Raw genomic sequence first — 26,044 nt, 5'->3', positions numbered from 1 at the left:
TAATTTTATACATAAAATTTTTCTTTGATCCAATTCTTGCAAACCAATAGCAACATTTCAACTTAGCATCATTTTACGTTTATATACTATGTACACAAACGATTATATTAATTCAATATGAAAATAAATAGATTTATTTATTTAAACGTGTACAATTGAATCAAAATTAAGATTTAATGTATATATTTGAACCATACAACTAAAGTTTCATAACATAATTGCACATTGAAACAAATTTTGATATTTATCCCGTTGTAAATAATAAATAAATTAACTTAAATGATATCCGAATTCATTAACGTTGTAATACATTAAATTAAATTATATTGGAATTGGCCCGAATTAAATAATTTAAATTCTAAATATAGCAATATGATCAGAACTTGTACAACTTTCTTTTTTTAATATTCCTTTAATTCCCCCTTTCAAAGACAACGTTTAGTTAGCTTGATACGATCAGCCTACATTGCCGAGTGAGGCCGTGCGCATGGTCCCTTCAAACCACACAAATATCTCCCGTTTGCTTGTGTTCCGCCAGTGGCTTTTGCCATCGAAATCACTATATTATCACTGCATTCTTCCAAACCTTGATCGAAAGGATCCAGACTTTGGTCTAAAGTTACAGCATTGCAGCGCTTGTCAAGCCAACCTATGATATCCGCGAACACCATTTCCACGTTCTCATCGGGCTCTCCGGCTGTCAAGCCGTGCCACATCCCCGGATATAATTTTATGGTTTTGTCAGTGCTTCTCGCTTTCTCGTACAGTGCCTTGCTTACTTCTGGGTCTGTCACTGTATCTGCTTCCCCATGCAACACAAAGAAGGGGAGTCTCACCTGCCAACCAACCATTAGGAACATGGATCTTTCATAATTCAGGCACATAATCGGGGGGGGGGGAAGATTTTTAACCTCATTCAAACCATTTTCAATGCTCATGCTGGTTCTGAGCACTTCCAATGCTGTTTTCAGTCTTGGTTTGTCTTGGTATATCAGCTTATTGTTCCTTACCTGCACCAATATACCATACATATAAATGAACCCAAGAGGACAACTCCAAGGCTTAACAACAAATAAACTTGAGTATACTCTCTCACTGCTTCACGTTTAACAGGATCTTTGAATGCTGAGTCAACTACATCTTTTGAGGGTACTATCTTCCATCTAGGTATAACTTGTTCCATTTTAGTCAATATATTTATCACCACCGGATGTGGCTTCAGTTTCTCTGATATCTATCAAGAATTTTTTCCAAGTACGATTAGAACTGCCGAAAAACAAACAAAATATCATGATTCTTAATAAGGTTAACAGTAGCTGCTACCTTACACATGGGTGCAACAAGAACAGCACCATTCCAAAAGGAAGGGTCCTTTCTATGAAGCAGTAGGGCCACTGCACCTCCCATTGACTCTCCGTATAAAAATCTGCTCTTTCCCCTGTATTCTTCCTGAGCTGGAAAACCATGGCGGCAGATTTTTGGTGTTGAATGAAAACGATTTAAGGATTAATTTGGTGGTGGGAAATAGTACATACCACAGATAGATTTGAAAAATTCGCTGCAGTCATTAACAATGTTTTCGAACTTTTTAATATAACATCGATCGCCCTTGGACTTGCCATGTCCTTCGTAATCAATCCCAAACACCGCATATCCAGCATTGGCTAGCCTGGTTCCACATTCTGTACTTAAAATTCATTCAATCAACCCCACCACTCCAAATTGGAAAATATAATACAACATTTACTAATATCTTCAATGCATTCAATCAAATTATGGCTGCGCTGATTCCTTTCCTATCCAACTAATGGAATCATGCAATAAAGCAAACATAATTTACTTGAGCTTCCACTAAATTTTGAGCAGCTCAAACATTTTAAAACTACAAAATTATCCCCAATAATGTTTTTTTCAATTCAAGTAACATCATACACTCCACCATTTAACCCAATATATTTTAATATAAAGTGTTATATATAATTAGGAAAAATATGATAATTTGTCAAATTTCATTAAACAATAAGTCTTCGATGTGATAGATGATCATTTGAAACTTTCACAAGTCATCAATATTTAAAGAAAACTGTAACATCATGCACTAATAAATAGCATCATTTTTGTTAAAGTCCCTATATCTAAGATTTATTTTTTATTTAAAAATGTATATCCAATTATTAATATTATTTAATTGTTATTAAATTTAAGTTCAACAAAATCATTTTCTTATTTAAAAAATATATGGTATTAAAGATTGAACATAATATTAAAATCTAAAAAATAAAAAAAAATTAAAAATTAAAATACAGAGACATAAAGCATTAAAAAAATGTTAATAATATTTTAACCTATATTTATTAAAAATTGGGCTGCTTTGTTATTGTAATATGAAGAGGATAAAATAATGGGTTTATTAGACTTTGGGTAATTAAAAGAAATCCTTGAGAATATGATAGATAAAAAAAGGGTTTGTGACAGTGCTTGAGGTTAGAGATAGAGCTAGAATGGTGACAAAGGAAGATGAGTGGCAGACCATACGTAATGGCCAGCTTATCCCTTTTGTCTCATTAAACCCAATAATTCCTAAACTCAAATATTAATAATATATATAACTGATGAAATCATCTCTCTTTCTTATTTTGCGTGCAAGGATATAATATTGGAGGACCTGAGTAAGCATCCAACCTGGTTTGGTTTTAAGTTCTCATCTCCATCAAACTATGGAACGTAAGTTCAAATACAAGGGTAACTTAATCCCTAACCAATTTAATGGTAGTAAGTTGGCATTTTCGACATTATTTTTATTACCTTTCATGAATCCACTGCACTCCATGCCATAACCTGCAACTCACATATATAAAAATCATATCTATTTATAAATCTTTAATATAGAATATAAAATTAAAAGGGGAGCATCAAACCCGATTCTGAAAATTTCAATGAAAAAACTGATTTACCCGCATTGAAACTAAATTTTCAAAGACGAAGTCGCCTCTGTAGAGTTTGAGCGGTTTGGAAGCTGTTGGTTTCCATACCCTAGTAATTGAAAGAGAGAGAGAGAGGGTACCATGGCAAAGGAAAACAAGAGCCTTTGTAGGAGAGAAAGGTAACCATCTGCAGGTGAAAAGCAAAGCTCCTCTTGAGTTCTTTATTGGCTCCTACATTTACCACATTCGTAAACAGTTTAAATCAATCTCAACCTTCTTAACCAAAATATTTAGCATTCATAAACAGCAAAATAAATAAACACAGATGAAGAAGAACCCTTTTACCTCCTTATATTCAACTGTCATATTGTTCATCAAAATAGGGGGAGAAAAAGACGAAACGGAATATTACCACTCTTTCTTATCTATCTTTTTCTTCACAAAGATGTTTTTTTTTTAATAATTAACGTATCACTAGGATATTAAAACATTGAAAACAACACAAACTCACAAAGAGAAGACAACAGAAGAAGAAGAAGAAGAAGAAGAAGAAGAAGAAGAAGAAGAAGAGAGATGGGTGAACGGAGAAGTTAACAAGGAAGAAAGAGCTGAGTTTGGAGAGATACTGAATAAGACATGTTTCTGTTTGTAGATATTAATAGGAGAAAGCAGAAGACAACAGGGAGGAGGGCAAGCACACGCAAAGATCATAAGAAAGAGGCGGAGAAGGAAGGGGGCGCTGTGGGGGGTAGAGGCAACTATACTTATCTATTGTTGGTTTCGAGACTATATAAAGCTTCTTTTTTTTCTTTTTTTCTTTTTTCTGATTAGGAAAGTTTTAAAAGAGGAAAAAAAGGTTGTGATATGGAAGAGATAGCTTTTGTGGATATTCAGTCTGAGCCCATATCAGACGGGTGGAGTGGAGCCGAGAGGAGGGAGGGTTATTCGCTTATGTCTAATTTCTTGCGAGTAGGGGTAACTAGTTCGCTTGCTCCCCCCCTCCCCACCCCCCCCCCTTTTCCAAAACACAGCCACCGCCTCAACTACCATTTTCCTCTCTTGTTTTTCCCTATTTCCAATCTCTCACTAATCCCTATATAACTCTCACACAGCTTTTTCCTTCCGTTTTGCATGTATTTATGTTTTACAACAAAAAAGAAACATTGTGAACTTGTGATGCATAAAATAAAATAAAATAAAAATTATAGATAATACATTATCATTTTAAAATAATAAAGGTTAAAGGTTAAATTCTAACATTAGTCTATGTGTTGTCTTTGTATTTTAATTTAGTCATTTGTAATCTATGTATTTTTTAAAATTTAAAAAGGTAAATTACACCAATAATCATCATTCAACTTTGATTTTAATGACAAAACAACCACTTAACTTTCAAAAAATAACAAATTCGTTGTTAACGTTATTAAAAAGTGATAAATCAGTCACTCATTAACATTTTCCATTATAAATTTAACAGGACAGGTGATGTGACAGTCAACTAGCTGACGTGGCTAGCTAACTTGCCACGTTGGACATTTTCCTATCATCCCTCTCACACGCCACTATGAAACAACAAAAACAGAAAGAGAAAAAGAGCTTTTTCACTTATTTTCTTCATCCTTCACGGCTCCCTCACCATCACCCTCGATGTTGGCAACCTCCATAAGCCCACTTCATTTAATCACCACACCAGCATTACTCACTATCACTCATTTGACAAGACATCACCACCATAACCATCAAATCTCAACCCCTAAACATTTTAGAATCATGAAATACCAACCAAAAGCAAAAATACCAAAGAGTAAGCATCCAAAATTAAACCAAAAAAAAAACAAAAAACCCAAATTGGCTTGTATCAAAAAAGAAAACTAAAAAAGAAGAAGAAAGTGAATCAAAAAAGAAAAAGCCGACATCCATTTCGGGTTTCACGACTTGGGGAACTCGAGCCACCAGTTCGATGATCCGAGCGGTCAAGAGTCATGGTTGGTCGAAGAAAAGCTATGGCCGAAATATGGTGGTGATTCGACGATGGACAGCGGAGATCAGTTGAAGCCTTGTTTGAAGCTTTAAGACCTTAATCTCGAGATTTAGAAGGCCTATTGGGAAACCTGAAGTGAGATTTGAGAAGAGGAAAAAATGAGTCATTTAGTGATGATGGCTGGCCGAAGGCCATAAACGGCAATGACTAGAGTTAAGAAAAAAAAAGAAAAATAGAGGAGAAGAAAAAAAGGGACATAGATTTAACAGAGTCGCCTAAGGCACAAAGATTCAAAGGGACAACAGCGAACTGGGTGGTGGCTCCACTTTGGAGGAACAAAACGATCGTAGCTAAGGTATCTCCATTTCTTCTTCTTCTTCTACTGCCCAACTAGGGCTCTTAGATAGGGTTGTTTAAATGACAACTAACCCTCCAACTGGCCGATTAATGACAACAAGGAGTTGGTTAAATGTCGTGTCACTTTTACGTTACTTCTATAACGAAAAATGGTTAGTAGAACTGATTTGTTATTTCTTGAAAGTTGAGTGACTGTTTTGTCATTGAGATCAAAGTTGAGAGGCTGTTGGTGTAATTCACCCTTTTTAAAATTACAATCCTCGCTAAACAATAACTATTTAATTCATTAAGTTAAGTTCTGTTGTTTTTAAAATCTAATACGTCAATCATATTATCATATGTCATTTTTAATTCATGCACTTTTCAAAAATTTAAAATTACAATACTCACCAAACAATAACTATTAAATTTATTAAGTTAAGTTCTATTATTTTCAAAATCTAATGCATCAAATATATTATTATATGTGTAATGCTATGCCAGCTTGTTATTTTTACATATTACTCACTAAAAATCCAGTTGAAGGATTAACGATTATCATTTGTATCAAAACTAAAATTTCAAATTTTGAACAGTATAGGAACTAAGAATAATCTAATTAAAGAATATGAACCAAACCTACAACTCTACACATTGTTCAAAACTAGAAATTGAATTTAACCAGATGAATCTAACTATTACTATTTAGGTCAGGACTACAAATTTAAATTTTTGAAAACTATAGGAACTAAAATTGACCAATTCAAAAAATACAAAACTAAAATTAATCAAATTAAAGTACGATGATTAAATTCATAACTATGGTAAAGTAGCTGCACTAATAGTTGAATTTAACAAATATGGTAAATAAATATGCAATGAAAAAAAATCTAAGTCAAGAACTATTGAAAAGGTAACTTGTAACAACAGATATATTTCCGTATTCAAACCCGGAAAAAGAATGAAATAAATAAATAACAAGATATATAGTTGACCTTATTTAATTTGTTAGAAATTAATAATTTACTAGAACGATTCCCTGCTTCAAGTGAGGATCCTATTCTTTTATAAGTAATATATTAATAAATTAATATAATTAATAATTACTTTGGATACCCATGCGATTGTATCAATTAAAATAATATTTTTTAGTTTACATTTTTTTTAAAAAAAATAATTAAAATGTTTATATAGATAATATATAAACTGCTTAAACTTTATTTCAAATATAATTATTTGTATAATATTTTATATAAATTTCAAATTTTAAATTAGTTTTTTGGAAATATTTATAAATATAAATAGTTTAAAAATACATGTTAATAGTTTTTAAATTTCTATGAATTTTTAATTGAAAAACTGTAGTAAGTTTTTAACATATTTCAAACATTTAAGTAATTTTTCTAATAATTTCAAAAAAGTTAATTATTTACAAAGCATATTTATTGTAATTATTTACAAAGCATTTTTAACAATAAATTAATTTAAAAATATTAATTAAAGTATTGAAAATGTTAAAATAACATTTTTCTTAAACGGTTCTAATTTTCAAATTTATTAAAGTGTTTATGGAAATATGTAAAAGTAATCTACAAATTTATTTTCTTTTTGAATAACATTGTTTATGTGTTAAAAACATTTAACTTTTTCTTTGGAAGTTTTTTAAACATAAAAAGGAAAAATAAAATAAAATAAAAACATTGTTTATGGGAAACTTTCATTTATTTTGCAAAATTGTTCAATTTTGGTTATAAATTAGACTCATAATGTTGCTTTTGAACAAAATCTCATAAATAAGTTAGTAAAAAGTAATAAATAATTTAACATATTATAACTTAAGTTATAGTTTCCATGCAATAATACTAACGGTAAGCATTTTTAATCAATTATTAATAATAAATTGATTTTTCAGAGTGCCAAATAATTAAAATTTTAAAATTTTCCAATATTAATTTAAATAAATGGAATTATAATATTTGTAACTATCCCATATTCAGTGGTACCAAAAAATGCAAAATTGGGATCCTGTTTCTGTAAATTGAGCCTATAAATATTTAATAGAAATATTTACGGAGTTATTGTATAAGTGAATTGAATTTTAGATAAGTAATTTACTCGAAACTGTATTTAATTAAGGTCTATGGATTAAATTGTAAAGTCCAATCATTATAGATTTTTAAATAAAAATGAGTTGAGGACTTAAGATGCAATTAACCAAAGGTCTAAAATGACAATTAGACCATGTAAAATTTAGTGCTAGTGGACGGATGGATTAAAAATGCCATTGGTTTAAATTAAATTAATATTTAATTAATAAAACATGTTTTATTAACTTAATTACATGTGTATATATAGAAAGCTTGTGGAAGAGAAAGATGAAACTCATCTTTTTCATCTCATCGCCGAAAACAAATAAAAACATAGGAAAAACTTGGGAACTTTTGACCTAATTGGTATGTTAAATTTAATCTTTTTTTTATATATATAATTTTTATGTTTTTAGGTTATGAAAGTTTGATTTAATTAGCTAATGTATTAATTTGTAAAATTGTTAAAGTTTTAGAAAGTTACCATTGATGATTTTTTGAAATTTTAGATGTTAGATTGATAGATTTTAAGCTTAGATGTGAAAGAGAATTAAATTATAAAACTTAATTGATAGTTTTGCACATTAGGAATTAAATTGGATAAATTGTAAAATTGATTGTAGAAATAAGAAATAGGAGGTCCCTAATGAGTAATAGTGAAATCGAACTTTAATTTGGAGCTTTAAATAAAAAGTTGGGTTATTCCCAGTTGTAGGGACTGAAATGAATAAATTGTAATATTTGGATAAATTGATAATTAATTGTGATTTGGTTAAATATTGACAGCGTAATATGTTTATGCTAATTCTTAGTGTCGTCGAAAGAGAAAGAAAAAATTAAAACAATGGATGAGTAGTTCAAGATATTCGTTTGTATTTCTATAATTCAAACAACTTAAATTGCAGTATATTTTTATTGTTTAGCATAATAAGATGTGAATGTAAACTGAGCTTGTTTAGTTGAATTGAATAGGATGATTAAATAGATAAATAGCGGTGTAGCAAATAGAACAAAATCTCAAAAGTAATATGTTGACATCTATGCATCCTACTCAATAGATATGTATTCATTTACAGAGCCATTGATACGAGAGTGTATTTTTATATAAACATTTTCTTTAAATCTTTAAATATATTTTAAATGATGATAAAACAACTAGAAACTTGATGGAAGTTGATAAAATTGTTAAAATATGCAAGAATGATTAGATAAAAGATGTTATATTATGCATATGTAACATTATTTTTAAATTTAAATTTACCCAGAAAGATTAGTTGTGTAATACCCTGAAAATTTTTACAGTAAGATATTGTCCTTGATATAGTAAAATAAGGAAATAAAGTGACAAAAAAGGAAATTTTGAGTTATGTCAATATTGAGAAGTATATTATGATATATTAATTCAAGAAAGGACTAAATTGTAAAAGTGAGAAAAGTTTTGTTGCACAAGAGTAAATATTCATAATTTGAGGGGTTAAAGTGTAAATATGAAAAAGTTGAAGGACCAATAGTGTAAATAATTTAAGAGTAGAATGATATAGAAACTAAGGAAAATGGATGAATTAGGACCAAATTGAATAGATGAGGGACTAAATTGCAATTTTACCAAATTAAATGATGACTCAAGGATGAAATTTTAAAAGATAATGAAGGGCAAAATGGTCAATTGGAAGAGAGAGAAATCTAGAAAGTAATAATATGCTAGAGATATTTTGATATTTTATAATTATTTAATTAGATAAATATTATTTTATTAATACCTTAATAAGATATTTTATTATTATTTTATTAGTATATAAAGAAAGAAAGATGAGAAATTCTCATCCATATTTTCCCATGCACTAACGTGAGAGAAAGAGAGGAAGAAAGAAAGTTTTGCTTTCTTTACAATTTGGTCCTTTTACCAAAAATTCACCATTTTCACCCAAAAATCAAGTAATTTTCCATAGCTACCAAGAGACAAAAATGTTAAGGAGAGCATGTGGAGTTAGAATATCAAGTTGGATTCAAGAAATAGAAGCTGGAGGATAGAGAAAATCAAGTTAAAGATTAGTATCAATAGAACAAGGTAAGTATATCAATATTTCAATATGTTTTTAAGTTTGTTATTATTGACAAAGCATGGAAATAATGTTATGGTAGAGTTTTCTTACATAAGGTCCTATGTTTTTGATATGTTAGTGAAGAGAAAATAAGAGAAAGTGATGAGAAATGGTGTAGAAAAAGAAAATAAGGGTGTTATAACATGGTAATTAATAGCTTGCACAAAAACAGTTTGGACAGCAGCAGTAGACTAACTTTGAAAAATCACCATAAATTGTAGAAATCGAATTAGAAGATGAAAAAAATATGGAATTAAATCTTATCGAGTATAGTTTCTCATAGAATAAATAGTGTAAGCAATGGATTTGTAAATTATTAATATAATGAATTTTGTGAGACAAGGTCAGAATGAATTCGGGTTCCCCTGTTTTGACTTTTAAAAATCATAAAAAATTGAATAAAAATAATTATGGGCTTAAATTTATATTTATAAAATCCTGAATGAGTATATTTTTAATAGAAACAAACAAGAACATCATTTGAATCCTGTATGAGGAGATAATTAATTTTTGGTGAAGAGGGGTCAGAACTGTCAGACAGCAGAACAGGGATAACTTTAAAGAATAAACTGTACTTATTGGCTAAACCAAAAATTCTGAAATTTTTATGGTAGGAATATATATGAGTCTAGATTCAGGGAAAATTATTGGATATTAATTTGGGGTTCTATATATCCAGATATAAATAATTTAGTGACTATGATGCAGATAGACAGCTTGAATATTCGTAAAAGTAAATAATAAAAATTATGGATAATGTTACTTACAAGTGTGTTATCTACATTAAGGATGTGGAATAGAGAGGAGGAGGAGGAGGAAAAATATGTATGAATACTCATCTAGCATGGCTAATTTGCATATTTTAGGCTCAGGGACTAAATTGAATAAAAGTAAAATTTTATGGGCAATTTTGTAAACATGTCAAAAATGACCAAATTGCATGAAATGGATTATTTTATTATTTAAATTACAAAATTGAATGAAATTATTAATTTAGTTCAAGATCGGGGAAAAACATGTTTTAGGGAAAAATTCTGATATTTTATAGAATTCATGGATTGTTATCAATATATATGAGAATAATAGCTGGGAATAAGGATTAAATTGCAAGAATTTTATTTTCCTGACCCTAAGGATGAAATCGTCATTAATTAAAAGTTTAGGGGCAAAATGGTAATTTTTCCTAGAGCATTAATTAAATGCATTAAAATATGAAATGAATGAAAATGATGATCAAATTTATTTATAAAGATCCGGACGACTCAAATATGAGACTTGATCGTGGAAAAGAAAATATATCATATTAATGAAATTATAAACACAAACAAGCAATGAGCTAAGTTCGTGTAACTTAAATTATATTCTTAAATGCTTGAGATTGTATGTTATTTACGTGAATATGATTTGAATGTTCATTGTATGAAAATTTATGAAACATTGATAAATTTGATAAAAGGTGTAACACCCCCTAACCCCAAACCGTCGCCGGAACAGGGCTACAAGGCATTACCGGATATATCAAACAACTTATGGATATTTTACAATTATTATAACATTCATAGTATAATTGAAGAATTATGTCCCTATAATGGACTTTCGAAGCCCAACACAAGTATTAAAGTGGAATGGAACGGGACTTGTTCGAGTATTCAGAGATTTTTTTTTTATTTTTTTATTTTTACAAAAATTTCGACTGCATTTCTTCTTAATTTTTAGATAAAACCCCCTGCAAATTCAAACCAAAAACCAACTAATCCAAAACCAATGGCACAATAAAAAACAATTTAAACCTAAATATATCTAAATCATAACCAATTCATTAACATAGTCATTTAATAACTAAACATTCATAATATTAATCCAAATTAACTAATAACTTCATTCATTTTTCATTCCAACTTATACCAAATTATATAGTATAATATTTACCATTTTATCAAACGAATAACAAAATATGGTATACCATTCTTATAACCAACTTTACAAGTATATCTATATAACTTATACAACACCTAGTACATGCCACTTTCAATTAAGAAAGAAAACATCACCCAAAATTTGCTGGAGTCGGGATCGTTCAGATGCTGGACCGGGGTACTAGACTCCTATTAACCTGCGCACGGAAACAACCGCACGCTGAGTATTCCGTACTCAGTGGTATTACCATAATTCAAATTATAATAGCAATAAAGAATTTTAATTACCAAACATGTAACTATCTAATTTCACAAATATCAATTCATTCTTAAATTTTCATTAATTAATAATAACGATACAATTTTTATCTATTCTTCAGTTTCCATCACATATTACATGTAACAATTTCAATCACTACATGAACATTAAGTTCATGCCTTTCATTTTCAATCTCAATTTCAATCCACTATTCAACTTTTTCGTTTCTTTCAATATTTCAATAATATAATCAATCAATTTATTTTAATTTCTCATTTTAGATATTCACCCTATTAACAAATCCGGACTTTGACGGATACACGGATTCCAACCCAACACACCAGTACGGCACATTGTGCCTAAAACGGTACATAGTACCTGATCAGTATACGACACATAAAGTGCCTAAAACGACACACGAGGTGCCTGATACGACACACGAGGTGCCTGAAATACGACACATAAAGTGCCTGATCAGTAAAGCTGGCAAATTCCCGTACACTTCCAGATCCTATGGCATGCCAATTATATCCGACTTAGCCCGACTAGTTAATAGGGTATTTCAATTCTCAATTCACTTTCATTTCCATTCCAAGATTACTTTTCAATTAAAATTTTCACATTCAATTCAATTTACAATTCAATTATACATACACATTCACCATTCAATTCAATTCTCATTCAACTCAAATATCAATACTTACCTTATAATTCACTTATTAAATATAGAATTGATATAAAACATTTAATAAAAAGTAATTTGAATTATAGTAATACAAACCGTAAATTTCTCGTTTTAATCCTCGATAGCTTTCTCCTTTCCTTTGTGCGCTGATGTCTTGGGTTCTTTGTTAACTACGAAAATAATAATAATTTATAATCATCAATATAACACAATTCAATTTAACCCATGACCCTAAACATGCAAATTTAACCATTTTTATACACATAATTCCACTATTTACTTATATGTTCATTCAAAGCTGTCTACTTGAGTCATTGTTACTAAATCATTTATATCTTGAGCTAGGAAACTCCAAATTAAGATCCACTAATTTTACCTGAAACTAGACTCACATATCTTCTTACCATACAATTTTTAGAATTTTTGGTTAAGCCAATAAGTACAGTTTATTCTTTAAAATTGCCCCTGTTCTGCTGTCAAATAGTTCTGACCATTTTTCACTAAAAATTTATTATCTCCTTGTAAAAGATTCAAACGATGTTCCCGTTTAATTTTCTTGAAAATAGGTTCAATAATTATTTTAAACATATAAATTCCAACCTATAATTAGTTTTATACAATTTTTAATGATTTTTCAAAGTTAGAACAGGGGAACCCGAATTTATTCTGACCTTGTCTCACAAAATTCATTATATCTCTTAATTTACAATTCAATTGCTTATATCGTTTCTTCTATAAGAAACTAGACTCAATAAGATTTAATTCCATATTTTATTCATCCTATAATTTAATTTCTAAAATTTTTGGTGATTTTTCAAACTTAGACTACTGCTGCTGTCCAAAATAGTCTTAGTACAAAATGTTGATTTACTTTAATTTCAATTTAATCCTAACTAAATTCACTTACTTTTCTATCTTAATTCATACTTTATTTCTATTCAAAATTTGTCCAAACTCATACTTAACTATTAAATTTCCAGCATATTTTCATAATTTCGAATTTATTTCCATTTAATCCCTAAAACACATAACTTATAGTTTACTTTACATTTCAATCTCTATTCTAACTTAATTTCATTCAATTAAACCCCTATTTCATCATTTTGTTCAACATGAACTTTGTTTAAAAACTTAAAAACTTCTAAACTACTAACTTAATTCTATCAAAACCTTGTTTTAATACTTTTAGAACATCAAAATTAAGAGAAAAGGACATGATTGAACTTACCAATTAAACTCCAAGCTTCAAAAACCCTATTTTCCCTTTTTCTTTTCTTTCTTTCTTTCTCCCCTATTTCTTCTCTGTTTCGTTTCCTGCTATTCTGTTTCCTTCCTTCTTTTTATTCTTTTGTTTCTTTCCTTTATTTCCTTTTTATTTACTTTACTTTTAATAATAATAATTTAATATATATTTTAACACATAAAAATCTCAGATTTTTATGTTTATGCCGCCTCACTTAGGATAAATGGCATAATTGCCATTTTGGTCATCTTCATTTTCTTTTAATCTACAATTTAACTTTCATCCTTTATTCAATTTAGTCATTTTTCCTAATTACTCTTAATTAAGCTAAATTCACCTAATTTAAACCTAATTAAACACATCGCTAAACTCATAAATATTTCTAGTAATTATTTCGAACTCGATTTACTAAGACGGAGGCCTGTTAATGTACTTTTCCGATGCCCGTGAATTTTGGGTCATTACAAAATGAGAAGAAATCCCGGTTGAATGAAAGGAAAATTCGATGGATCTCTGAAAAGGAATTGACGGTAAAAAGGATCTAGCCCGGACGAGTGATCCTATCCTGATATAGCCCTCCCGAAGAATATGTGTAAAACAGATTTAGCCCAGACGGGTAATTCGAATTAGGGTCTGAATTTAGCCTGGACTGGTAATTCAGATCCAAGCTCATTAGAGTAATTGTCGTTGCAGGGGATTTAGCCTGGACTGGTAATCCCGACAATACTCTATGAGTTTATATTACAGAGGATTTAGCCTGGACTGGTAATCCCACTGTAAGGATGAGGTTCGCGGGAGTGTGCTCTCTGATATGAATTGTGTAAGACCATGGTTGAAAGATACCATGACAACCTCTGTGTAAGACCATGGTTGAAAGATACCATGGCAACATGATATGAAATGTGTAAGACCATGGTTGAAAGATACCATGGCAACCTGTGTGTAAGACCATGGTTGAAAGATACCATGACAACCTGATATGAAATGTGTAAGATCATGGTTGAAAGATACCATGGCAACCTGATATGAGATGTGTAAGACCATGGTTGAAAGATACCATGGCAACGTGACATGAAAAGAATAAGACCATGGTTGAAAGATACCATGGCAACATGACAGAAAATGAGTAAGACCATAATTGAAAGACACTATGGCATCACGTCAAAGATAAATAAGACCGTGGATGGGAGACGCTATAACATCTGTTGAACAATTGATATTCAGGTAAAATGTATCAGATGACGAATGGTTATATGAAATGGTTGTGTGAAATGTTTACAATAACTGGTCATATGGAAATATATGTACAAAAGCGTTGTATGAAATAATTATGAAAATGGATAAACGAAATAAGTATAAGTACATGGAATATAATTTATGTTAAGTTTGATATAAGCTATTACCAGAATAAATATACATAAAATATATGGAAATGATGAAGCATAAAATATTGATATAATGAAATAAATGATATATATTTGTGAAGAAACGGTAAGAGCATGATATGTTTCATGACATGTACATATATGATTATCTTTGATATGTTGATACAAGGAAATTATGTAATTGAGACTATTATTAAACTCAAGTGCGACATGTCGAGAAAATAGATATATCAATGTTGAATTTATATGAGATATGTGCAAGTATACTAACAATGTTGTTGTTTGATGCTTATACAAGTGCCAAACTATTGATTGAATGGTAATATATTTATTTTATATGATGCATTGAATCGGTAAGTATTTTAATTTTTTTAAGTGATCTGCAAATGGTAGTAATACTTCGAAACCCTGTTCTGGCAGCGAATACGGGTTAGGGGTGTTACAAGTTGTTTAATTTTCATTTAGAATATATAAATTAATATTAGTGAACAATAATTTAATCTAGGAGAGTTTAAGTTGGATTTGATGCAATACCATCCTCACCTTAATTTATAATTAACTTTTCTTAACAAATTTTAGTAAAATGGTTAGTGAAGCAAAATATGTAAATATAATTTTCTAGTATTTTAATCAAATACATTTCCATCCGTAATGTTTGGATGTGGAGTTAGATTCAAAGGCTTTTTCGCCCAAAACATAGACAATCAAAGCCCAATCTCTAAAAACCCTAGCAAGCAATATATTTGTTAAACACTCTGGCATTCTACTGAAGGGCAAAGCTATTTGTAACTTGGCCGTTCTATATCTTCCACAACACAGAGGCAGCTAAGGTAACCCATCTCTCTCTGCGTTCCTCGTTGTCTTTCCTCCTTCTTTTCTTTCTTGTTGATTTGGCTCAGTGAAAACTCAGTGAGTTGGTGCGAAGATGAGTCGTGGGGCAGCAGCGGGACCCCAGGGGAAGAAGAAAGGGGCCTCCTTTACCATCGACTGTTCTAAGCCGGTTGAAGATAAGATCATGGACATAGCCTCTCTAGAAAAGTTCCTCCAGGAAAGGATCAAGGTCGGTGGCAAAGCCGGTGCTCTCGGCGATTCCGTCACTGTCACCCGCGACAAGAGCAAAATCACTGTCTCCTCCGACTCCAACTTCTCTAAGCGGTACTTTTCCTTTTGGCTTTTGATCTTTTACTGCATTATGAAACCGTATGCATTACTTCTCTGAACTTTTAGCTTTACAATGTATTGAATATTAAGCTGGGAGGGTTGAACTTTTTCATTTTATTGTCCCCAATGGAACTGAATCTTTTGAAGAAATGGCTTTTTGCTTGGTATATAACTTGAATTGAATCCTTTTCGGCAATGGGTTTTGTTTATTACGTTAATTAACTTAACACTTTATATGCTTAGTGTTATGGGTAGAACCATTGTAACTTTTTAATTATAAGGTCAATGATGAACAACTCTTAAGGCTTGTTTCTCAAAACATTCGCAGTGGCCGCTTGAGAGCTTTCGCCTTTCGCCGGGCTTGAGAGCTTATGCTGCTTTAATCCTTCCTTGGATGTCTGAGACCTTTCAAGTTCAATCTAGTTATAGGTTGTTTCTTAAAAGGGCAAAAACCGTAGATTTTAAAATATTGAGTTTTTCGTTGACTGTTTCATCCACTTTCTGCTTGCTTCAGGTATCTTAAGTACTTGACTAAGAAGTACTTGAAGAAGCACAATGTTCGGGATTGGCTTCGAGTGATTTCTTCCAACAAGGATCGGACCGTTTACGAGCTCCGATACTTCAACATTGCGGAGAATGAGGGTGAGGAGGAAGAGTGAAGACCGGTTCAGCTTTTTCTCTATTCATCACCCCTTTGTTTGGTTTATTTGTTATGAGGAACCTAGTTTATCAATTTCAGGTGTCGAATCTTTGGACTTGATTTGGTTGTTTTTTGAACCCTAGTCTGTTTTCAATGAAATTTTGGTTGCTCATAGTAAAACATTATGTTTTCAAAGGCGTTGATTTGGAAGACCCTCTTAATGGAATCAATAAGAGGGAATGTGTTTTTCTTTTCCTAATTGCAATTTGTTTTTCTCTTACAAAATTTGGGTGAGGTCTTAAGTGTGATATTGATAAATGGAATTGTAGTAAAATCAGGAGTACTAGTGATATGTAAACTAATCATTGATGAGAAAGATGATTGAGAGGGCAGAGAGGGATTATGAAGAGATTGGAGATGGTGTGTTTTGTTTAAGCTTAGCCTGTCTTATTCCCTTCAATTATTTTTTTTTTAGGTTGATGTCATGGTTAGCCATTTTAAGTTTGTGCAATGGGGTAATTGTACAAAGAAAATATCTGATCTTTTGGATTTTGAATATAATTTTAGTGGAAAAAAAGTGTTTAAATGTTTTTATACCAAATAAGATATTTTTTATACATTGCGGCTAATTCTGACCTTTTTAATTTAAAGTAAATCATTTGAAATTTGTAATCTAGCGAAAAATGCTGCTCTTTTAAAGGAAAGAAAAGTTGGAGTGCGTAATGTTAAATTTCGGCTTTGACATTTATTACTTTATTTCCTTCAAAAAAGAATGATTAAATAATTAATCATTTCTTAAAATGGAGAATTATTAGAAGATATCCGCAATAAGTTTTACTAAATAATACAAAGATATTTGACTTAAAATTAATTAAGAAAGTGAAAATTGGTCTGAAATGATGACTAATATATTGTCATTATACGTATCACGTTATAAATGAGCACAGTTTAGGGGTCAAGCTTTGTATTTTATCTTTATTATACTTATAAAAATAATTATTTTTATTTACCTCAAATTATTTATGTTTAAAATATTACGTTTTAGTCACTTATGTTATCGTTTTGTTATGAAGTAGTCACCTTGCCGTCGAATGATTTTTTTTTTTAGTTTAAGGTGTAATTAGTTTAAAAGTTTTAATTAATTAAATTTATTTAATTAAAAATTTATTTTTATCTCAGTTGGACATATAAAATTCATTTGGACTGCTTATTACTATACGGTAGAATAATTAGTTCATAACAAAACGATAATTAAAATATAATATTTCAAACATAAATGAGTAAAATATAATCTAATATAAATAAAAGTGACTATTTTTATAGTTTACCTCATTTTTATTCACATGTGATAATTAAAATGCTACGCTACTTTCTTTCTGCCTAGTTCTCGTTTCAATTCCAAAAGCATCAACAACCATCGCCGAACGGAGATACTGGCGATGCCTCCTCGTTTCACCGGTAGTGTCCGAATGCATTAAATCTTATCAATTTTTTTTTAAATCTTTTGATGATATCCTTGAGCTTTTTCTAGTGACCGGAAACATGTGGACAAACTCGTGTCGTGCCTGCGTATTTTTTTAACGAGTCTTTTGACTTTTCATAATAAAATAAAATATACTCTCTTTCCGATTTGTGCTCAAGTTTTTGGATTTTCCATTGATATTAATGGAAGTTCGGATCTTGATTTGTGTATCCTGGTTGTTTGTGGAGTGTGCTTTTCCATCTAGATTCTCCTTTCTTTAATTCACGGTTTTATTTCAGATTCATATTTGGATGCAGGGGGAGCTTTCTAGTGAAAATTGTACTTAAATTGGACTACTACTTCGCTTCAAATATGAAGCTGTTCTAATTTCCTTGACTATCAAATCGTTTTGTTTTGGTGAGCAAAAGAATTCACTAATGCTTCAAGAGTGAACAGATGCTAGGTTTAGATGGTGGCGGTGCCAAAGCAAGTTGCTGGGAACAGCATGTTGGGGAATTCCAGTATTTGGGGGGGTGAAAAATGTAATAGTTACTTGCTTTTCTATGGCGAAACTGCGCTTGGGAATGGTTTACGAGCCTTCTTATACTTTCTCGGACTTGCTTATTGCTTCATTGGGTTATCTGCTATAACTGCCCGTTGCTTCCGATCCATGGAGAATGTTGTGAAACACTCACGTACTGTTGTAGAGGTAGATCCTCACACTAATACTGAAATTATTAAACAAGAAAAGGTTTGGAATTATGCTATTGCAGACATTACTTTGCTTGCCTTTGGGACTAGCTTCCCTCAAATATCTTTAGCAACTATTGATGCCATTCGAAACATTGGGAACCTCTATGCCGGAGGTTTGTTCTCTCATATGCTCTTTCTTTCGGTTTATTAATTACAACAAATTTCAAATTTGGATATAGGTAGTAGTGTTTTAATTAGAACAGATTCCAAAATTGAATAGAGAGCATTTGTCTTGATATTTTGTCAGCTTACTTTAACCTACAGGTTTGGGTCCTGGAACTCTTCTGGGTTCAGCTGCATTCGACCTTTTCCCTATCCATGCTGTTTGTGTTGTAGTTCCACAAGCTGGAGAGTTGAAAAAGATATCTGATATAGGTGTTTGGCTGGTGGAGCTCGTTTGGTCCTTTTGGGCTTATGCTTGGCTGTACATAATTTTAGAGGTAACTTCAAGTAACTTCTTCTGAAGTAATGTTTCATGATTTGTATTTTATAGGGATATTTTACTTGTGCTGTTAGTCGAATGTCTTTATCCAAGTTATACTGAGAAGACCTCTAGTATGGCCCTTTTAGACTTATGTTTCTTTGATTTTCAGTAAGTGATGTAAGAAAATTGCTTGCCTTTTGCATAACCTGTGATTAGTTTCACTATTTTTCTGTATGGAGTGTTTACATGCATTACATTAATGGTTCACATCTATGGAGCACTTGCTCATGGATAGATCGTACTTCATGTTGCAGGTGTGGACACCAAAGGTTGTTACAATTTGGGAGGCCTTATTGACGGTCTTGATGCATGTACTACTGCTCATTCATGCATATGCTCAAGACAAACGCTGGCCTTATATATCTCTGCCCTTGTATGCTCTTCTTCTTCTTCCCCCTATTATTGTCTCGTGCATTGTTATGCTTTTGATTTCTTTTGTTCATATGAAGAACGAGAGGTGAGAGGCCTGAGGCCTGGGTGCCAGCAGAGGTTGCCTCAGTTAGCTGTGAGGACGATGTCTATGGTGGGTACACTGAGATACTTGCAGTTGAAGAAGACAAAAATGAGGAAATTGTTGATGTTTTGTCCTTTCATTCAGAAAAACGAGAAGGTAATAACACTCTGTCCAACTCTTGTTGACATTGTTTTGTTTGAGGTCACATGTTATCATTGACTATGATCCTAGCAGTCTTTCCCTTGGAAAGTTAATATGAAGTGAAACTGAATCGACAAAATTAATGTTACATATGATGGAACTCGGACACGCTTAAACAGATTAGTTCATCAAAACTATAATTCAATACATACTTGCTTTCTTCTTTATGCTATATCTGTTCATAATAGAATGAAATAATGATGAAGTCATAGGGAAGACATGGAAATTAAAGTTTTCAGCTGTAGGTTGGGTAAACCTAAATGAAGAGAGGTCCTAGTAAGCAATGATTCATGGATAAGAATGCCGGAAAAGGTCATGATTGTTAAATGCTTCAATGTTGTATTTTGTGGGCTCAATTGTAGTTTATGTAAATAAGTTATTTTAGATGATCTAATTAGTTCCCACTTATGTCCTCTAAGTAACTTGGTTAAGAGGTTGCCTATAACTACTTTTAATTTTCAGTAGCTTATGCTGATGATGGATTGATCAGAACTTTCTTAAAAATTCAACTACTTGCAGACTCTATTTATCGAAAGGTGCCTGCAGCGGAAGATTCACTTGAATCCTCTAACAGACCCTTTTCAGAAGGAGATCAATTTAGAAGATCTTCATGTGCTTCAACTCTGGAAAAAACAGTTCGTGGATGCACTTACAGTATGTATCTTTACACTGTAACATAAAAATCCTTTATAACTTCTGCTCTTATAATTTATGGTAAATTATTTTTCAATCAATCATTGCAAAATGCAAAGTTCAAAAGAAAAAAAAGAAAAGAAGAGGAAACGATAATGCAAAGTTCAAAAGAAAAAAAAGAAAAGAAGAGGAAACGATCCATTATTGTAGTGACTACTTCAGCCTCTCTTCTCTCTATAGAAGTTGGAATGTAACATTTCTACATGAAGCTCCCTTGATTTTTTCCCTTTTTAAGTAAATCTTGCTTAGTTTGAAACTTTGAATTAGTACTTTAAGTTTCTTGGAGCTTATGCATATTAGATTTGGACGTTGTACTTCTTTGATCTAAGCTTATTAGCAATAATCCAATAAATGATGGTTGTGAATAATTCTTTATTTCTTAAACAGTTGGAAAGCCCTGAATCTAGGAAATTAAACAATGCGCATCTTCGGATAGCAAGAATACTTTGGCAGTCACTACTTGTACCATGGAGACTACTGTTTGCCTTTGTGCCTCCTTATCAAATTTCCCATGGATGGATTGCCTTCATTTGCTCTCTACTTTTCATCAGTGGGATAGCTTACACTGTTACAGAGCTGACTGATATTATAAGCTGCGTCACAGGTCTTCCCTCCTTGCCAAAAATTGATTTTTACTAGTATTATAGCTGTTGCTATTGCTTATCAAGTGAAATTATCCCTTTTCTCATTGATATTTTATTACAGGGATAAATGCTTATGTCATAGCATTTACAGCATTAGCTGCTGGAACATCATGGCCGGATTTAGTGGCAAGTAAGATTGCTGCTGAACGTCAGTTAACGGCTGACTCTGCTATTGCAAATATTACTTGCAGGTATATCTCATGGAATCTCATCTTTTAACCATACTTCATAATCTTTCAAAGAGGAGTATCGTATAGTAACAGAGATTAGTTGATTTAGTATAAACACCAAATGGCCAAATCCTATGAAGCTGGTACCATAGGAGTCCTCAATTTAAGAGCAAGAAGGTTGCCTTGCTGCTGATTTTCTGAAATTTGTTGTGGTTGCAGTAACTCGGTGAACATTTACGTAGGCATTGGCATCCCATGGCTGATAAATACTGCATACAATTTCATTACATATGGAGAACCATTGAGGATAGAAAATGCGGAGGGACTGGGGTTCACTTTGATGGTGTTCTTCTCAACTTCTGTGGGTTGCATTTCGGTTTTGGTGGTTAGGCGTCTAATACTGGGCGCAGAGCTTGGAGGTCCTAGGTTTTGGGCCTGGGTTACTAGTGTTTTCTTTATGTTGCTTTGGCTTATATTTGTGGTGCTATCTTCCCTTAGAGTTTCTGGCATCATATAATATGACATTTATTTATAAATACTTGATTTAATTTTTCCCTCTATCCACCGGCGAATCCAAATGGGGCCCTATTGGAAATTTGCATGTTTTTCCCCTCTACTTAGGTCCTTTTAGCATGATTTTTTTGGGTTTTGGCCCCAACTATTTGCATTTTTATAGACTGGTTTTGCCCCTACTCATACCGCTATTTGTATTGTATTCCCATGTCCATTTCATGGAGATCCATGGGTGCTTTCTCTATAATATTATCTCCAGAATGAACTCAGACCCTATAATAGTTTCTTCATTTTTAAACCAGCACTTACTAGTATTATTGTACTTGTAATTTCCAGCCTCTCTGTTTCCCTTTTTAAGGATATCCGAATCAAACTTAGTTTTAGTTTTTCTATTTAATTTTTATAGTATAAATGTTTTATGTTTAAACCAGTAAAAAAATAGGATATAAGAATTATTCTTGAAAATCGATGAACCAAAATGGATGGAACCTATAAAAATTCTACAAGTTCTTTTCTAGAACCAACCCGAACTTGGCTAATTTCCATTAAACAATGGAGAAACGGCCATAACGGTTACAAAGCTGGAAAACCAAGACAAATTTAGGATATTAAAGAAATTTATTAGGCGACAAGAACAAGAGCTCAACAAGGAGTGAGTGAGTGCCTTTTGAGCAACCTATTCTACCATCAAACAGCTACTCAATGCAAATTGAAACTCCATTCTTTTAAGAACTGACAACAATCCTCAAACCTCAAAACCACCACATATTCTTTGCTTAAGCAAGGGCACCTGTACAACCTGTGGCAGGAGCAGTTCCAACTTTTGCACTGCTGTATTTCTTGGTGATGAATCTACAAAAAAAAAAAAACGATCGTGCGTGATGAAATGTTTAGCCCTTAATCGGTTTGGAGGAAAAGAAAATTGTTGCTGTCAATGTAAATCAAGGCCATATTTACCTGAAGAAATCCCTCCACAACAACTCGAACATCAGCCAGTTCATTTGAGTATCAGGTGAGCCACTGCCCCCATCATTTTTCTTTGAGGTAGCAGAAACGGTCCTGCCAATCACATAAATGCCTTCAATATAAGTAAACATCTGATAACCAAGCCTTCTCCCACTACATTGGGTTTCGTAATAGGGATCATATTGCACCATTTTACTCTTTGTTTTTCAAACATATCCAAAAATAAAGCTCCATATTTAGACATTATTTGTACAAGGGAAAAAACTGGTACTTGACACCATACCTATTTGCAGTTTTCTTTAGTTCATCAAACATGAACCGGGGAGATAGGCATCCCATAGCTAGCCATGGTGATATTTTGCAAGAAAAGTTAGCACCATATATGGTTTCTTGGCTACCATCCTTGCTCCCCTTGTATGGCTGTGCTTTACACTCAGCTGCAAACTTTTTAAGCCTTTGCAATGCTTCATTCTCGCCACCAGCCATAGAAGCACTAACAGATGGCCTGCCATCCTACATGTAAACAACCAATACTTTCTCAACGCCTTTAAAAACCATAAATCAAAAGAAAATAAGTCCAAGTAAAGCGTCCAAAAGTAGACTCCCCCAATCAATCATTCATTGAAACAACCCTAAGACATAGCCAGCACTGCTAATTGAAACAACCCTGATGCTGATAATTAAACTACACAATCCAAACCAGTAGTACTTTAGATGTGAGTACCCTAATATTTCTACTACTAGTTTGAAGCAAGATACAAAGATAAGTGAACCAATATTCTTACGGAAAATATAGAAGTTTAAATCTCAAACCTGAGCCATTGTGGCAGCAGGGTTAAGTCCCAGATCCGTCAATGAAGGAATATCTCCAGTCTCCACATCACCTCTAGAAGGCATCCCTTTCATTTGGTCCAATGATTCAATCGTCTTCCTTATCTCCAAACCCTTAACTTTATCCCTAAATCCACCATAATTGGAAGGCATATCTTCCAATTTAAACGGCAAATCATCAACATGGAACAAAGTACTTCCCCAAAAGTACTTAACTTCAACACCCTCTTCTTTCATGGCCGACTCAATCTTTTCCTCAGCCTTAACCTCATCATGAGAAACTTCTCTATGAGCATAGACAGCGTCAGCCCCGATAGCTTTAGCTAAATCAACCAAAACACTCTCCGGCTTCCCAATCCGAACTACAAGATCCGACCCTCGTGCTTGCAGATTCTTCCGGAGATCCGAAACCGATTCAATCAAGAATGTGGCTCTGTAAGGACCGGTTTTGTCGAACCCAGATGAGGATTTCCCGTAATCTCGAGGGTCAAAACAGTAAACCGGCAAAACCGACATGGACTCATTGTTGGCGGTGTTGAGACACTCGTTGTCGTGGACCCGTAAATCGTTGCGGAACCAAACGATGGAAGCTCGACGAATTGCGGCGCCATTGGAGGGGTCGAGATGGCGGCCCGGACCTAAGGAGAGAGGGGACTGGAGAGGGTTATTGGCAAAGGTGGATTTGAAGGAAAGTTTGGAAGGGGAAGGGGAAGTTGAAGAAAGGGAGAGATGAGAAAGAGAGGAAGCTTGAGTTGGAACTTTAACTTTGGAGGGACATTGAGCAGAGAATAAAGATAAGATTTTGGGTTGGATGAAGAACTGAGTAGGTAGGGTTGGGGGCAAGGAAGATAAAGAAAGAGATGCAGTAGCAAATGGGGATTGAGAAACTTGATTTTGGTTTTGGGTTTGCACCTCGGTTGATTTGATTTCAGGGTTTTCACAAGATTGGGGATTGGAATCCATGATGATGTTTTCCGGTAAAGATAAGAAAGCTGGGCCTGGTGGGTGGTGAGTGGTGACTCGAAGGTTTTGTTATCTTGTTATATCTAACAAGTCTACTCCTTGTCGCCTTTTCCCTTTGCCCTCTGCCCTTTGCCCTTTGCCTTTAGTCTTCAAATTTGTTTTTGTTGGGTGATTCTATATTTGTGCTTCACTCCTCCCACCACCCACTACACCTAACCTTTTTCCACCAACCTTTCAAGTTCCACACCACTCACTAGTTTGGACTTTGTAGCCTTACCAGACCTTTTGGGTTTAGGGTTGGGTTGGTAGAATAAAAACATTAGGTTCACTAATGGACTTCTTGAATGAGTTGGCTCAAATTAACACGAAAAGAGAAAAAAATATATGGAATTTAAATACTTTCGAAATTGCAATTTAACTCTCTTGGCGAAACAAGCTTTGATGGCAAGAATCTTGACTTCCACTCATACTCCGCTTTTAATGCTCCAATCACTCGTAACCCCTCTTGGGCATGCAATAGCCTTAAAAAAGGGATCTCATTCAAGCTGGAATATGGGGAATGGAAACCTTATTTCAGTTTGGGACACTTTCAAATTTTCAAGTCACCTTTTCCAGGCTCTTGGGCTATGGTTTTCATTTGGTAAAGCATCTTCCCAACGTCTGGAAAGAAGAATGGAATTATGATACTTTTCCTTTTCTTTTCTACCAATATAAAATTGAAGCAATCATAAAAATCCTTATTGACTCTTTATTTGTTTGACATCATACCAAGAATGACTTATTTATTGTCAAATCCAAATATCTCTCCCTCTCCCTCATCTTCCCTCTCGTCAGAAGACATCAAAACTGCACGACCTCTTGTCTTAGATGCAATTATCATTCGAAATTCTTAAAGCACATCATGTGTTGCCCCTTGCCTGAGCCACATGGAACACTTCGCTCTTTCATTACGACTCAAATTCGGTAGGATTTCATTCCTTTGCACAATGTTGAATTTTGGTGCAAAGAATACTTACCTCAAGTTCTTCGCTCGATCCCGAGCTCATTGATTACATTTGTTGGGAGATACGGAAAGCTCAAAACACCGCCATTTTCAAAGGAGAAAAGATAGATCTGATTCAAGCTTGAAATGATGCTTTTGAAGGATTTTCAAACTTTCCCATCAAAAATCCTCAATCCTCTTTTTTCCCC

General features: G+C 32.7%; 3 protein-coding genes, 1 non-coding gene and 1 pseudogene across 5 annotated transcripts; 3 read left to right on the top strand and 2 right to left on the bottom strand.

Moving 5' to 3' along the window:
• Nucleotides 1-225: 225 nt before the first annotated feature.
• Nucleotides 226-4,030, bottom strand: LOC107922765 (caffeoylshikimate esterase). Of its 2 annotated transcripts, XM_016852922.2 has the most exons (8): nucleotides 3,270-4,030; nucleotides 3,065-3,155; nucleotides 2,806-2,838; nucleotides 1,536-1,682; nucleotides 1,324-1,454; nucleotides 1,097-1,234; nucleotides 912-1,010; nucleotides 226-836 (listed from the first exon to the last, which is right to left on the bottom strand). In XM_016852922.2, the coding sequence occupies exons 1-8, from the start codon at nucleotides 3,297-3,299 to the stop codon at nucleotides 462-464; spliced, it is 1,044 nt and encodes a 347-aa protein (XP_016708411.2). In that variant the 5' UTR covers nucleotides 3,300-4,030; the 3' UTR covers nucleotides 226-461. The 2 variants fall into 2 exon arrangements, with proteins under 2 accessions (XP_016708411.2, XP_016708413.2); XM_016852924.2 differs by lacking the exon at nucleotides 1,097-1,234.
• Nucleotides 4,031-15,581: 11,551 nt separating this feature from the next.
• LOC107922807 (60S ribosomal protein L22-2) lies at nucleotides 15,582-16,978 on the top strand. The gene is made up of 3 exons (XM_016852977.2): nucleotides 15,582-15,748; nucleotides 15,829-16,073; nucleotides 16,594-16,978. The coding sequence occupies exons 2-3, from the start codon at nucleotides 15,844-15,846 to the stop codon at nucleotides 16,736-16,738; spliced, it is 375 nt and encodes a 124-aa protein (XP_016708466.1). The 5' UTR covers nucleotides 15,582-15,748; nucleotides 15,829-15,843; the 3' UTR covers nucleotides 16,739-16,978.
• Nucleotides 16,360-16,485, top strand: LOC121210473 (small nucleolar RNA SNORD14). The gene has a single exon (XR_005905589.1). It is a non-coding gene; the product is annotated as a small nucleolar RNA SNORD14 (small nucleolar RNA).
• A 1,103-nt stretch (nucleotides 16,979-18,081) lies between the features above and the next one.
• On the top strand, nucleotides 18,082-22,415 carry LOC107923608 (magnesium/proton exchanger 1-like; annotated as a pseudogene).
• Nucleotides 22,416-22,603: 188 nt separating this feature from the next.
• On the bottom strand, nucleotides 22,604-26,024 carry LOC107923973 (blue-light photoreceptor PHR2). The gene is made up of 4 exons (XM_016854197.2): nucleotides 23,873-26,024; nucleotides 23,343-23,572; nucleotides 23,051-23,152; nucleotides 22,604-22,945 (listed from the first exon to the last, which is right to left on the bottom strand). Exons 1-4 carry the CDS (start codon nucleotides 24,851-24,853, stop codon nucleotides 22,870-22,872), a joined length of 1,389 nt encoding a protein of 462 aa, XP_016709686.1. The 5' UTR covers nucleotides 24,854-26,024; the 3' UTR covers nucleotides 22,604-22,869.
• Nucleotides 26,025-26,044: the final 20 nt, after the last annotated feature.

This window comes from Gossypium hirsutum, chromosome A11 (assembly GCF_007990345.1).
Source record: "Gossypium hirsutum isolate 1008001.06 chromosome A11, Gossypium_hirsutum_v2.1, whole genome shotgun sequence".
Lineage (NCBI taxonomy): Eukaryota > Viridiplantae > Streptophyta > Magnoliopsida > Malvales > Malvaceae > Gossypium > Gossypium hirsutum.
The sequence above is the reverse complement of the archived record's forward strand: the minus strand, read 5'-3'. Positions and strand labels throughout refer to the sequence as shown.

Excerpts from the sequence above, each read along its gene's own strand:
- LOC107923973 (XM_016854197.2), bottom strand. The coding sequence starts at position 24,853 with ATGGATTCCAATCCCCAATCTTGTGAAAACCCTGAAATCAAATCAACC. Across the intron at positions 23,153-23,342 it reads CTAAAGAAAACTGCAAATAG|GACCGTTTCTGCTACCTCAA; the intron begins GTATGGTGTCAA and ends TGTGATTGGCAG. Across the intron at positions 22,946-23,050 it reads TTGTGGAGGGATTTCTTCAG|ATTCATCACCAAGAAATACA; the intron begins GTAAATATGGCC and ends TTTTTTTTGTAG.
- LOC107922765 (XM_016852922.2), bottom strand. The coding sequence starts at position 3,299 with ATGAACAATATGACAGTTGAATATAAGGAG. Across the intron at positions 1,683-2,805 it reads GTGCAGTGGATTCATGAAAG|AATGTGGAACCAGGCTAGCC; the intron begins GTAATAAAAATA and ends TTTTAAGTACAG. Across the intron at positions 1,235-1,323 it reads TTGTTGCACCCATGTGTAAG|ATATCAGAGAAACTGAAGCC; the intron begins GTAGCAGCTACT and ends AATTCTTGATAG.
- LOC107922807 (XM_016852977.2), top strand. The coding sequence starts at position 15,844 with ATGAGTCGTGGGGCAGCAGCGGGACCCCAGGGGAAGAAGAAAGGGGCC. Across the intron at positions 16,074-16,593 it reads GACTCCAACTTCTCTAAGCG|GTATCTTAAGTACTTGACTA; the intron begins GTACTTTTCCTT and ends TGCTTGCTTCAG.